This window comes from Triticum aestivum, chromosome 7A (assembly GCF_018294505.1).
Source record: "Triticum aestivum cultivar Chinese Spring chromosome 7A, IWGSC CS RefSeq v2.1, whole genome shotgun sequence".
In the NCBI taxonomy this organism is placed as follows: Eukaryota; Viridiplantae; Streptophyta; class Magnoliopsida; order Poales; family Poaceae; genus Triticum; species Triticum aestivum.
The window spans coordinates 150,715,226-150,728,200 of NC_057812.1; the positions used below are offsets into that span (position 1 = coordinate 150,715,226).

At 42.3% G+C, this 12,975-nt stretch overlaps 1 protein-coding gene across 1 annotated transcript; it reads left to right on the top strand.

Moving 5' to 3' along the window:
- Positions 1-664: 664 nt before the first annotated feature.
- Positions 665-3,005, top strand: LOC123150197 (protein BOBBER 1). The gene is made up of 6 exons (XM_044570023.1): positions 665-1,223; positions 1,974-2,146; positions 2,229-2,277; positions 2,378-2,544; positions 2,632-2,715; positions 2,798-3,005. Exons 1-6 carry the CDS (start codon positions 773-775, stop codon positions 2,834-2,836), a joined length of 963 nt encoding a protein of 320 aa, XP_044425958.1. The 5' UTR covers positions 665-772; the 3' UTR covers positions 2,837-3,005.
- Positions 3,006-12,975: the final 9,970 nt, after the last annotated feature.

Below are 12,975 nucleotides of genomic sequence, written 5' to 3' on the forward strand. Positions count from 1 at the left end.
GATTAGTGGTGTAACGGTTAAATTTGCTAGGTTGAAGCATCATGATGTGGTTATAGAATAGTGACGTATGGTTGGTTAGTTGCGCTGTAAACAACTCCATTTTCATAATAAAAATAGGGGTTGTGTGGCCCTTCGATCAAAAAACTGATCTACCACCCTCTTAGACTGATTCATCATTTTATGTAAAAGCTTTGACATAATAGATCATGATATCTAGGATGAGTGATACGTAATTTATACATAAACTACAGTCCAACACAACAATAGAAGACGGCACGATGCGTTGGTAAACTGTGTTGATGGTTTCTTCTAATGAGAATCGAGGCAAATCCTTTCCACAAAAAAAGTTCCAAACTCATTTTTGTTTCCGAGAACAAAACGACATTTTTTGTTTCTGAGAACAAAACGAACTCAATTTTTCTTTTGCTTTGAAAAAGAAACTCGCTCATATGCTGGAAACTCAAAAGACACCATTCGAATACATACCGTAGTAGTGGAAGTGAATTCAAACCCTAAAAAGCTTCAAATAAGAATATTTTGGGAACTCAAAAGACACAATTCGAGTAGACACCGCAGTAACTGAACCCACAGTACCAGGCACCTCCGGAATGTTCCAGAGCAAGCCGGGGCGGCGCAGAGGTCTCAATTTAAGCGAGACCCGGAGCCTCGTCAACCCATCCGTCTGAGCCGAAACCCCTACCTCTCCAATCTGAGATCCCCACACGAGCGCGACCCGAAGCCGAAACCCTAGAGTAGAGCAGGGGCGGCGGCCATGGCCATCATCTCGGACATCCAGGAGGAGGAGGCGCCGCCGCAGCAGCCGCAGGCGGCCCCGGCCCCGGCGGCGGTCGACGTGGACCTGGAGGTCCTCGAGGCGGTGCTCGAGCGCAAGGGCGGCGCGCTCCCGTTCCTCCACGCGGCCATCGACGTCGCGCACCGCCGCTCCGACCTCTTCCGCGACCCCTCCGCGGTTGGCAAGGTCACCGCGATGGCCTCCGCGTGCAGGGCGCAGGTGGAGGCGGAGGAGAGGAAGGCCAGGGACGCCAAGAGGAAGGCGGCGGAGCTGGAGAAGGCCGCGGCGGCCGAGAAGGAGAGGGTGGTCAAGGCCGCGGCCGAGAAGGAGAAGCGGGAGAGCTCGGTGGTGACGGAGGAGCGCGGTGCAGGGAGCTCGGCGGAGAAGGATGCCAGCACTGAGGTGGAGAAGAAGGAGGGCAAGGCGAACAGTAAGCGCCCTGTTTTCATTTCCCTTTGACTTTAATTGATATTGATGCTTAATGTTGGATTGTTGGTGTGGTAATGTCGAATTTGTTAGTTCATAGGGTTTAGGATATTGTGGCTTCTATGCTAGCTCTCAATTATAGATTTTAAATAGGTCAAGTGGTCTAGCCATTATTCATTATTAGCGCCATAGATACTGGATGAGTTTATGTTGATGCTTTGTTGGACATACTATGATAGTAGGAACTTGGTCTAATTCGTCCATACTATGTAGTAACAATGTTGTTTATTTACATACTTGTATATATGGGATATTTATTTGTTGGACAACTTGTTCTGCTCCTGAAAAAATAGGGGACTAGCGGCATGGTTAATTACCCAGTTAGGATGAAATTACACTTGTTCAGTTTCTTAAAAATCCATGCTTATTATCATGTATGATGTATCTGCTTATGATAAAATTTTCCTTGTCATCTGTAAAACTGCCCCAGAACAGAGCCAGTTTGTTTAATTATCTCTTTTCATCAGAAGTCATGGTTCACTGCAGTCAGAAACCAGTTTATAACTCCTAATATGTTCTACAACCGAGTCTGCTCAAACACGGTTCTGTGCCATATATCATAGTGAAAATGCCACACTTTATTTGTTAGACCCTGTCTTATTTATGGTATCGCCTTCATTTGCCTATGGGAAAAACCATTATATTTCAGTTATGCACTTTGGGATTAACTAACGGTACTCATCTCACTGAACAGAACCAAATGCTGGCAATGGTCTTGATATGGAGAAGTATTCCTGGACTCAGCAGTTACCAGAGGTTAATGTTAATGTTCCTGTTCCTGAAGGAACAAAGTCAAGGTTTGTTGTCTGTGAGATTAAGAAGGATCATCTGAAGGTTGGGCTGAAGGGCCAGCCTCCTATCATTGATGTGAGTAGTATCAACTACACAACAGTTTATCTTGCCCTTGCATGTAAAATCTTTTGCTGATGCAGTGTTCCTTTCTTACCAGGGTGAGCTTCACAAACCAGTTAAAGTTGATGACTGCTTCTGGAGCATAGGTATGAACCACAGACCATTTATGTTATGTGTTATGCTATGTGCCCTACCTTAAGATCCCTTGCTAAGAAAAACATCTTTTCCTTCTGATAATACCTTCAGAGGATGGGAAAGCACTGTCTATACTGCTTACAAAGCACAATCAAATGGAATGGTGGAAATCTGTGATCAAAGGCGACCCTGAAGTTGACACCCAGAAGGTGGAACCAGAGACTAGCAAGCTTTCTGATCTGGATCCTGAGACTAGGCAAACTGTGGAGAAGATGATGGTAAGTGATGTGCACAACCTGATTGATGGACTGACTAGGCGTCTTACAATTTCTTCACACCCTAATTTTTTTGTCTCTGCATTGCAGTTTGACCAGCGCCAGAAGCAGATGGGCCTGCCAACAAGTGATGAAATGCAGAAGCAGGACATGCTCAAGAAGTTCATGTCTCAGGTAAGTGGCAGCATGCTCATCCTGTATGCATCTTGGTTGATTTAGCACTACTTGCTGTGTCTGATTGAGCTTCCCGTTGCAGCACCCGGAGATGGACTTCTCAAGGGCGAAGATAGCTTGAGATTGGTTGGATTCAAGGGGACGCAGAAGTTTTTGATGGAGAAATTGCATCTATCCTTGTTCTTTTCAGTTTGGGTGTCTTGTGGCTAATTGTCTGGTTAAGGTCGCGAAGGACATGGTTTTCGTGATGCTTTGGAAATATAAGTGAACAATGTTTTCTGTTGTTGGAACTGATCGATTGCCCAATTTTCTGAAGTTTGTGTATCGTTCATGTGCTGTGTGCTTGACTTATGTTGTGCGCTTTCTAGCTACCTGCATCCCTTTGTAAGTTGTTTATCTTCTCTTTACCCTATGGGTTCATCTGCAATGGACGTGCAACTAGCCGATGATGCTGACGCCGGTGCAAGAGCGAAGTGATGTGTGCAGGCATGCAATCCTTCTTCACTAATCTAAGGGTTGAAGAAATCTGATCTTGGCACAGAACAAAATGAATGAAGAGGTCAACACATAGGGAGTGGCCGGAGATATTGCCCACCTTCACCTTGCAGCAAATTTTCGTGTTTTGATCCTTTTCTGAAACTTATTCGAGATTTGACTCTAGTTTGAAAAAAATTCGAGATTTTGCTACTTCTAGAGCCCATGGCGGTAGGGTCTAACAGCCTATCGCCAGGGACTTTGGCGGTAGGAAACATCGTTACCGCCAACCGGCTGGCGGTAGCCTGCACAACCCTACCGCCAAGATGCTTGGCGGTAGGCATGAGCACGCACTGTGTATAATACTTAGGAGATTTTTGGTGATAGGGCATGCAACCCTACCGCCAGGGACCTTGCCAGTAGGCTGTTATACCCTATCGTCATGGTCCCTGACGGTAGCAAAAGAATCAGATCTTGGATTTTTTTCAAACTAGGATTAAATCTTGAATAGGTTTTAGAAAAAGGTCAAAACATGATTTTGCCTCAAGAGAGGAGGGGACCGAGATGGTGGCATGGAAGTACCTAGGAGGCGATGGCTTGGAGAGAAACATTGTGTCTATGTGTGTGGCCTTGTTAAGCTCGAGTGTGATCTTGTTTCGTGAAGAATTTCCAAGAAGCAATTCATTGAACCGATTTTTTTCCCCATTTCTTTGCTTCAGATATTCTAACATTCTATGATGGTTGTTTGCATTGTCATCTTCTTTTGAAAGATTTTGCAAGGTTAAAATAATCTCATCATATAATGAAATACTACTGCCTTTTTTCTTGGTGCCAATTATAGAGGACCATCAATTCTGAACATAAGAACAACCCTAGATTAGATGGGACCGCATTCTCTTCAGAATTTTCATTGCAGAAGACACAATTCCAAATGCATGGATCTCCCTTTAAGAAGCTTCCATGTGTTAGTTTGTCATGGAGTAGAAGCCAGAAGAAAATTTAGTGTCTAAACCTACAAGCACTTTTCCATAGCCACTTACTCCTTCCGTTTCGAATTACTTGTCGCAGGTATGGATGTATCTAGATGTATTTTAGTTCTAGATACACCCATTTTTGCGACGAGTAATTTGGAACGGAGGGAGTATATGATATGGGCCTCTTGATCAACTTGCTTCCAATTATAGTGCAGTTATCATTATATTGAGAAATCCCTTGAAGTAATAAATCTTGGATTTCTAGGAATTGTTCAAAAGCTTGAGAAGAAAGGGGCCTATGGAAATGCTCCGCTAAATCTTTGGTGTTGATCATAGTCTTAAATGAGATAAATCCCTTGAAGTAATAATCTTGGATTTCTGGGAATCGTTCAAAAGCTTGAGAAGAAAGGGGCCTATGGAAATGCTCCGCTAAATCTTTGGTGTTGATCATAGTCTTAAATGAGATTTTACTAGTGATCGCAAAAGATTGGAGACTGGGATATTGAATTGTAACCAGTTTTTGTGCCAAGGAATCATACCAGAATAAAATGGAGCTTCCATTTCCCACTTCACATACTGCAACATTTGTGGAAGTCGGGATTATTTTTGAGTGTGATCTCCATCAAAGTGAGTCTTCACTTTTCAAAAGTTTGGAGTATTTAGGGCTTTCATACTTTCTATGAAGCAATTAGTGATGTGTAAAGAAGAGAAAACTGATTTAATAAACTACACTCCACCATCGTAAGAAATCATCGTAGAACACCAAACCAACCTACTTCCAATTTTGTGTGAAATGGTTGAGAAATCTTCAATCTTAGGCATGGAAGTATGGAGAGGGAGTCCAAGATAATGTGAAGGACCCATGTTGGCATCCCAAAATAACAATCATTCTTTGCACTTGAGCTTGAGAGACATTGATGGGAACCATCACTGATTTGCTATAATTTATCTTTAGCCCAGTTTGGGAGCATTTTTGGTTATGCATTAGTTGATTTCCATAGTAGGAAGCATTAAAATCATGTCATTAACAGTTTAGCATATTGAGTAACACGAAAACCAGCTTAGGAATGCATTGTTAGAGGGGACTGAATCAAGTTTCCCACCATTGCTTCATTAGGATAGTGTGGAGTAGGCTTGCCGCAAGAAAAAAATAATGAGGAGAGACAAAGGGTACCCTTGTTTGAATCTTATTTTATAATGAAAATGCTTTCCGGAATGCTATTTAGCAGTACCGAGGAAGTACGAGAATTGAATACCATATGAAATCATTAGAGCCACCTTTGTCCAAATCCTTTTGCATCAAGAATGTACAAAATGATACCATGATCCATCATGTCAAAAGATTTTTCAAAATCTAGCTTGAGCACCACAATTTCTTTTCTAGATTGTTGACATTGGTAAAGGTATTCATAAGCCCATGCTAGACAATCCTGAATATATATTCATTTGAGAAGAACCATATTGGTTAGTATGCACTAGTTTTAGCATGACTTTTTTGCAGTCTGTTAGAGGGTAGCTTGGTGATGATCTTGATTGAGAAATTAAGGAGAGATATTGGTCTAAAGTCATTTGGGCATTGATGATTTTCTATTTTGGAATTAATGTGATGAAGGAGGCATTGCGGTCTGCAGGTTCATTCTCCCATTATAAAAAAAACTTCAATAAGAGCATATAAATCTACAAGAATTAAATTCCAACATGCCTTAATGAAAACACCATTGAATCCATCAGGTCCAGTTGCCTTATCGGTTGGCAAAATATTTACTACATCATCAGTCTCTTTTTTGGTTAAAGGAACTTCTAGATCTTGTAACACTTCTAGTCTATGTAGCACACTGTCCAATAAACTTGATGTAGGTTTGGAAGTTCCAAGCCTATCATTGAAAGATCTCCAAAGAATGGCAACTTTGCTACGATGATCATTATGCACTTGCTCATTTTTTTCATCTAGGAGATGAGTAATGTGATTATTTCTATATTTGTTTGTAGCTTTTGCCTGTTATTTTTTGTATTTTCATCTCCAAGATTAATCCATCTCATGATTGCTCACAATTTTGAATAAGTCTTCTGATATGAAATCAAATTAATTAAATGATTTTTTCAAATGATTTTTCCATTACTTCCTTCAATACTCATATCCCTATATTCTTCCAGGGTATCCCACCAGAAAATCAATGCATTAGGATTCTTAATAGAGGCGGAAAGGTTGGATAGGGATTTTGACCATAATTTCAATCCTTTTTTCCTAGTCTTTTGAATTGAACACCAATCCCTTTAGTACTGTTAGAGGCTTGGACCCCATAACCCCAAGTGTTTTTAACTTTCTATTTAAATCCCCATGCTCTAACAAAAAAATTCAATCTAAATAATTAAGATTTTGGGATGTGACTGCCTACTTGAATAACACCTGGAAAATAATCTGATATAGGCTTCCACAAGGGTATTGTAGTAGTATTTGGGTAGTTTAGTGTCCATGATTCTTAAGAAAAACACCAGCCCAGTTTTTCAAAGAATGGAGCTTCTTGCATAATGCTCCAAGTAAAGCTTCTTTCTTTGAGAGGGATCTCAATTAATCCAAGGGCACTAATGGCATAATTGAACTTCTCATTTAACTAAATCTCCCCCAGGCCCACTTCTATTTTTTTTGACATCACATGTGCTCGAAATCCCCAAGAATCATACAATCAGTTTCATTGAAATTGTTGCAACCAATTTACAAATTCAGTCCTTGCCTCAGTTTGACATGCCCATATTTGTTTGTAAGTATCCAAGTATTTCCAGTGTGAATGGATGTAAGTTGAATAGAGAGAGAAAGTTCATTCTCCTTGAAAGTACTTTTCAATCCATGGCTCCATGCAATCAACAAACCTCCAGAAGCTCCGATAGAAGGAATATATTCAAATTTATTCTTCTTGGATTTTTTTCTTTGATAGGGGATATCCAAAAATTCTCTTTTCATTTCTTGAAAAATTGAGCAACCGGACTCTTCCATTTTATTGGACATGGCTAGACATTTAGACCTGTCATTTAATCCTCTGATATTCCATTTGGATTTTTCCACATTGTATTCATTTTTACAGGAAGGAATAGACCAGCAAAGGCTAAACAAATACAATGTGGAAGATTCCCTTCTTCTTGTGTGTCTCGTTCTTTTCCATGGTCTTGAGAATATCCTCAATGGTATCCTTCCGAGGGATCTAGCGAAAGGGCGTGTTAAGATTCTTAACAATTTTGTCAGCAATAGAAGGTGGATCAACATTACAAGCCATGCAATTTTTGTCTACACATATACTCCATTTTTAGATCCTTCAGTTAGATCTTGTAATCTACTCCTCCTTCTTGCCTCAGTATCTACCAGAGGAACCCTTTCCTTCCTTTTTCCTTTTTTAATGTCCATGACACTGGTTGTGGAGGATTTGTTCAACTTTGCTACCTCTTGAGCACTGCGTTGGATTTCCCCGAAGAGGAAGAGATGATGCAGCAAAGTAGCGTAAGTATTTCCCTTAGTTTTTGAGAACCAAGGTATCAATCCAGTAGGAGGCTACGCTCGAGTCCCTCGTACCTATACAAAAATAATAGCTCAACGCAACCAACGCGCTTAGGGGTTGTCAATCCCTTCACGGTCACTTACGAAAGTGAGATCTGATAGAGATGATAAATAATATTTTTGGTATTTTTGGTATAAAGATGCAAAGTAAATAAAGTAAAAGCAAAGCAATAATAAAGTGATGGAGATTGATATGATGAGAAAGAGACCCGGGGGCCATAGGTTTCACTACTGGCTTCTCTCAAGAGCATAAGTATTCTACGGTGGGTGAACAAATTACTGTTGAGTAATTGACAGAATTGAGCATAGTTATGAGAATATCTAGGTGTGATCATGTATATAGGCATCACGTCTGAGACAAGTAGACCGAAACGATTCTGCATCTACTACTATTACTCCACTCATCGACCGCTATCCAGCATGCATCTAGAGTATTAAGTTAAAAACAAAGTAACGCCTTAAGCAAGATGACATGATGTAGAGGGATAATTTCATGCAATATGATAAAAACCCAATCTTGTTATCCTCGATGGCAACAATACAATACGTGCCTTGCTGCCCCTTCTGTCACTGGGAAAGGACACCGCAAGATTGAACCCAAAGCTAAGCACTTCTCCCATGGCAAGAACAACCAATCTAGTAGGCCAAACCAAACTGATAATTTGAAGAGACTTGCAAAGATAACCAATCATACATAAAAGAATTCAGAGAAGATTCAAATATTATTCATAGATAGGCTTGATCATAAACCCACAATTCATCGGTCTCAACAAACACACCGCAAAAAGAAGATTACATCGAATAGATCTCCGGGGAGAACATTCTATTGAGATCCAAAAAGGGAGAAGAAGCCATATAGCTACTAGCTATGGACCCGTAGGTCTGAAGTAAACTACTCACACTTCATCCGAGGGGCTTGGATGATGATGTAGAAGCCCTCCGTGATCGATGCCTTCTCCGGCGGAGCTCCGGAACAGGCCCCAAGATGGGATCTCATGGATACAGAAAGTTGCGGCGGTGGAATTAGGTTTTTGGCTCCGTCCTCGATCGTTTGGGGGTACGTGGATATATATAGGAGGAAGAAGTACGTCGGTGGAGCTTCGAGGGGCCCACGAGGCAGGGGGCGCGCCCTAGGGGGGCTCCCCCTACCCTCGTGACCACCTCGTGGCTTCCTTGACGGAGGGTCCAAGTCTCCTGGATCTTATCTGATGAGAAAATCACGTTTCCGAAGGTTTCATTCCGTTTGGACTCCGTTTGATATTCCTTTTCTTCGAAACCCTAAAACAGGCAAAAATAGCAATTCTGGGCTGGGCCTTCGGTTAATATGTTAGTCCCAAAAATAATATAAAAGTGGAAAATAAAGCCCAATAATGTCTAAAACAGTAGATAATATAGCATGGAGCAATCGAAAATTATAGATACGTTGGAGACGTATCAAACTTCATGCCGAAATTCCTGAGATGAAGTGAACTTGCTCTATGGTGTAGCGAGGGTCATATCAGTGTCATCATCCAAGGAACATAAATTTGCATTTTTACATGCCCATGTGAGGAAGAACATTTATCAGGAATGGAGAAAGGGACCAAAATTGATTGTCAGAATCCTGAATAATGACATCCCACATTTGAGAAGATAAAAATCTCGTTGCCCACTCAAGTTTACCAACTCATAATAGAGCCACATAAATAAAATGAACCCATACAATGGTACCTTCATAATATTAGAGTAGTCCATGCCACGAGGAAGATACTCTTCCAAATGGCAACACCTTTGCTCCTAAGCTGCCCGAGATCAATCTAGAATATCAAAATCCACAAGATCTCCTAACACTCTGAGTTGAAGAATTGGCTCATATACATTTGTAGAGCTACCCATTGCAACTTCAAGGCATTTCCCTTATTCAAAGAAGCCAGGGGACCACATGCACTTGAAGAGCCATTAGAAGTATTAGAATCACTTTCTTCCCTTGTCATATGTGGGAGCATATAAGACCCCGGGAGCTCAGGATTTCGGATGAGCTAACACTTTGACTTTACGATTTAAGCATCGGAACAAGAAATCAACTCCTCTCAATATCCACCGACTCGTGACTCAGTGAAATTCAGAGATCCTATGATCCTTCATAGTTTCTTTGTAGAGCAGCTGGCTAAGGTCCAGTCGAATTAGAAATGAACAAATCAGAGTACGGAATAGTAGCTTGAAAAAAATTCATGGGCAACAGATGGAGCAAGTTGCATTGCATGAATAGGTATAGAAAGCACACCAACATTGAGAGAAATTCCCCACACAACTGATGTAGGAGTTGGCTTCACAATATTAGCATAGACATCATTAATCACAAGCATAGTAGTATTAATGGGCAGGTCACTACTACCTTTAACAAACATCATGTTGAAAGAAAGGACTCATGTCAAACCCATGATCATTACCCACATTAGGTGCCAACCTAATAATATTTAGAGCCATATCTGGTTCAAGCTCATGCACATGAGCAACCAAAGGTAGTGGCCAAAATTCATAGGTCCATCAAGGAGTATCATCTCTGGGCCAAGAGAAGCCAAATTGAGCTCCAATACGGGTTGGGCTACAAGTCCAGGCCACCCAGAAAACTAGCAATACTTGAATTACTGGAGATATATAAAGAGGGAGTGCGCCCACTATTATCTTCTAATCCATGTTGTGGGTTATTGATTGACTTCCATATCCAGTGGTCAGTCATGGAGTTCTAAAAATTCTTCCTGCTGAATTTCAATATGAATCAGCTATTGCCGAGGTGGCATAGCCCAATGCCCCTAGTCAGGATTTCCTCTATATTCATTTGGCCATGTGCATCTTGAGGTTCGGAAGCAGGTGCAACATGTGGATCATTATGGGAAGAAGGACCAATAATATGGTTTTCCTAGTTTGGGTGAAAATGTTCCTGATTAAGCAATGGATGGGAATTTCCATTTGGAGGAATTGAGCCATCATGTGGTGCCCCCCCCCACAAAGGAGATTTTGCGGAAAAAATGTAACAAGAACATATTAGGATCCCCCTCAAAAGCCATATGATTTGGACTGCACTATGATTATTACAGAATATCTTTTAAGTCATCAGTCTTACTTTGAAGATGATACCGGCTTTTGTGCTCCCCCTTTATCCCAAACTACATCTTTAGAAAGCTTCTAATAGCATTAACAATATAAAATTTCTAAGATCATCATAAAATCATATAAGTATGAGCCAAGCTTCTCTATTGAGGTGAAACCTTCTCCAATTTAGCCCTTAACTGTGACGCCCTTGATTTGACCGTACACTAATCATACATGCAAATGTGTACGATCAAGATCAAGGACTCATGGGAAGATATCAAAACACAACTCTAGACACAAATTAAAATAATACAAGCTTTATATTACAAGCCAGGGGCCTCGAGGGCTCGAATAAATAGGCTCGAATACATAAGAGTCAGCGGAAGCAACATTATCTGAGTACAAACATGAGTTAAACAAGTTTGCCTTAAGAAGGCTAGCACAAAAACAACATCGATCGAAAAGGCAAGGCCTCCTGCTTGGGAGCCTCCTAACTACTCCAAGTCGTCGGCGGCCGTCACGTAGTAGTAGGAATCCTCGGGGTAGCAGTAGTCATCAGTGGTGTCGCCTGGCTTATGGGATCCGTCATCTGGTCACAACAATCGGGTATGGGGGAAAAGAGGTAGCAAAGGAACCGTGAGTACTCATCCAAAGTACTCGCAAGACTTACATCAGATCTAAACTAAGTATGCATCTGTATCAAAGGAAAAGGGCTGTATCTGTGGACTAAACTACAGAATGCCATAAGAGCAGGGGAAAACCTAGTCCTATCGAAGACTAGCATCTTCAGCAGCTTCAAGCATCATGCATCATCAGAAGGGATAAGGGTAGCATAAAGTAAAGTAAAAGTAGTAGTGTTATCAACCTCGGTCAGAGATCCTTCCTCGATTCCCTGCGAGAAAGCAATCCCAGAGCCATACTATCCATTTCTCATTCACAATTCATTTCTCATCACAAGTATCCAGTTCTAGTTGTATTGATCGGGATAGAACTCCAACTGTCCGTTACCGTAGGACAGGCTATCGATAGATGTTTTCTTCCCTGCAAGGGTTCACCAACTTACCCACCACGCTCGATTAACTCCGGCCGGACACACTTTCCTGGGTCATGCCCGGCCTCGGCCAAACAATACGCCACAACCCGACCTAGGCTTAATAGAGAGGTCAGCATGCCGGACTAAACCTATGCCCCCCAGGGGTCATGGGCCATCTCCCCGGGAACTCCTGCATGTTGTGTACGCGGCCGGTGAGCAGACCTAGCTACCTCCTTCAACAAGGCAGGAGCTTACGCAGTCCAACCCGGCGTGCGCCGCTCAGTCGCTGACGTCGATTAAGCTTCGGCTGATGTATACGACGCAGAACGCCCATACTATGCCCACGTGATGGTTAGTGCTATCAGGCCAGAGGCCCCTCGGATCAAATATCCAAATCGTAGTGGATTAGGAGCATGCGGTAACGAGCAGAGACTCACGATCGATGTGACCCCGTCGCCCCGTCTCGAGTACTTGCGGCAAGGGCTAAGAATGCCCGGCCATGCCTCGTAAGTATCTCGTGGGCACCTTCCAGGTCAACCCGACTCCACATCACTCGCTATTAAGCTCGCGCGGGTACCCCTCGGGGCCGACCCGTCTTTAGTAACATGATTCAGTGTAAAGTCATAGTAACCATAGTAACTGCGTGTCTAACACCAAGGGGAAAACCCGAGGAATCACCCCCGGTGAATTCCACTCGATGTTATCATCAAGGTGAACGTAAGAGGATCCACCCTCGAGGTTCACACTTGAGGGGTTGCACGATAGAGCCGTAACGGAAGTGGTTAAGGGGGAAATCACCCTCGATGACCACGACCGGATAGCTACACTACAGAGATCTCATCAGGAGTGATGTATGAGGTTCCACCCTCGGCACTCGATGGTAACTCTGTAGAGTCGAGCAACAAAAGGGGAAAGTGATGTGCGGTGTCGGGGCCTGGACGTCGATCATGTTGATCGAGTCATCAAACATAAAGCGGGGCAACTGGGACAAGGTGGGGGTCACTGATGGATCTCTAACCAACCTATACTAAGCAGTTTAGGATAATCAGGTAAGGTATGAAAGCAGGTAACAAAAATAGGCTATGCATCAGAGTAGGATCATACATAAAGCAGTAGTAGTTCTAATGCAAGCATGAGAGGGAAGGAAATGGGCGATATCG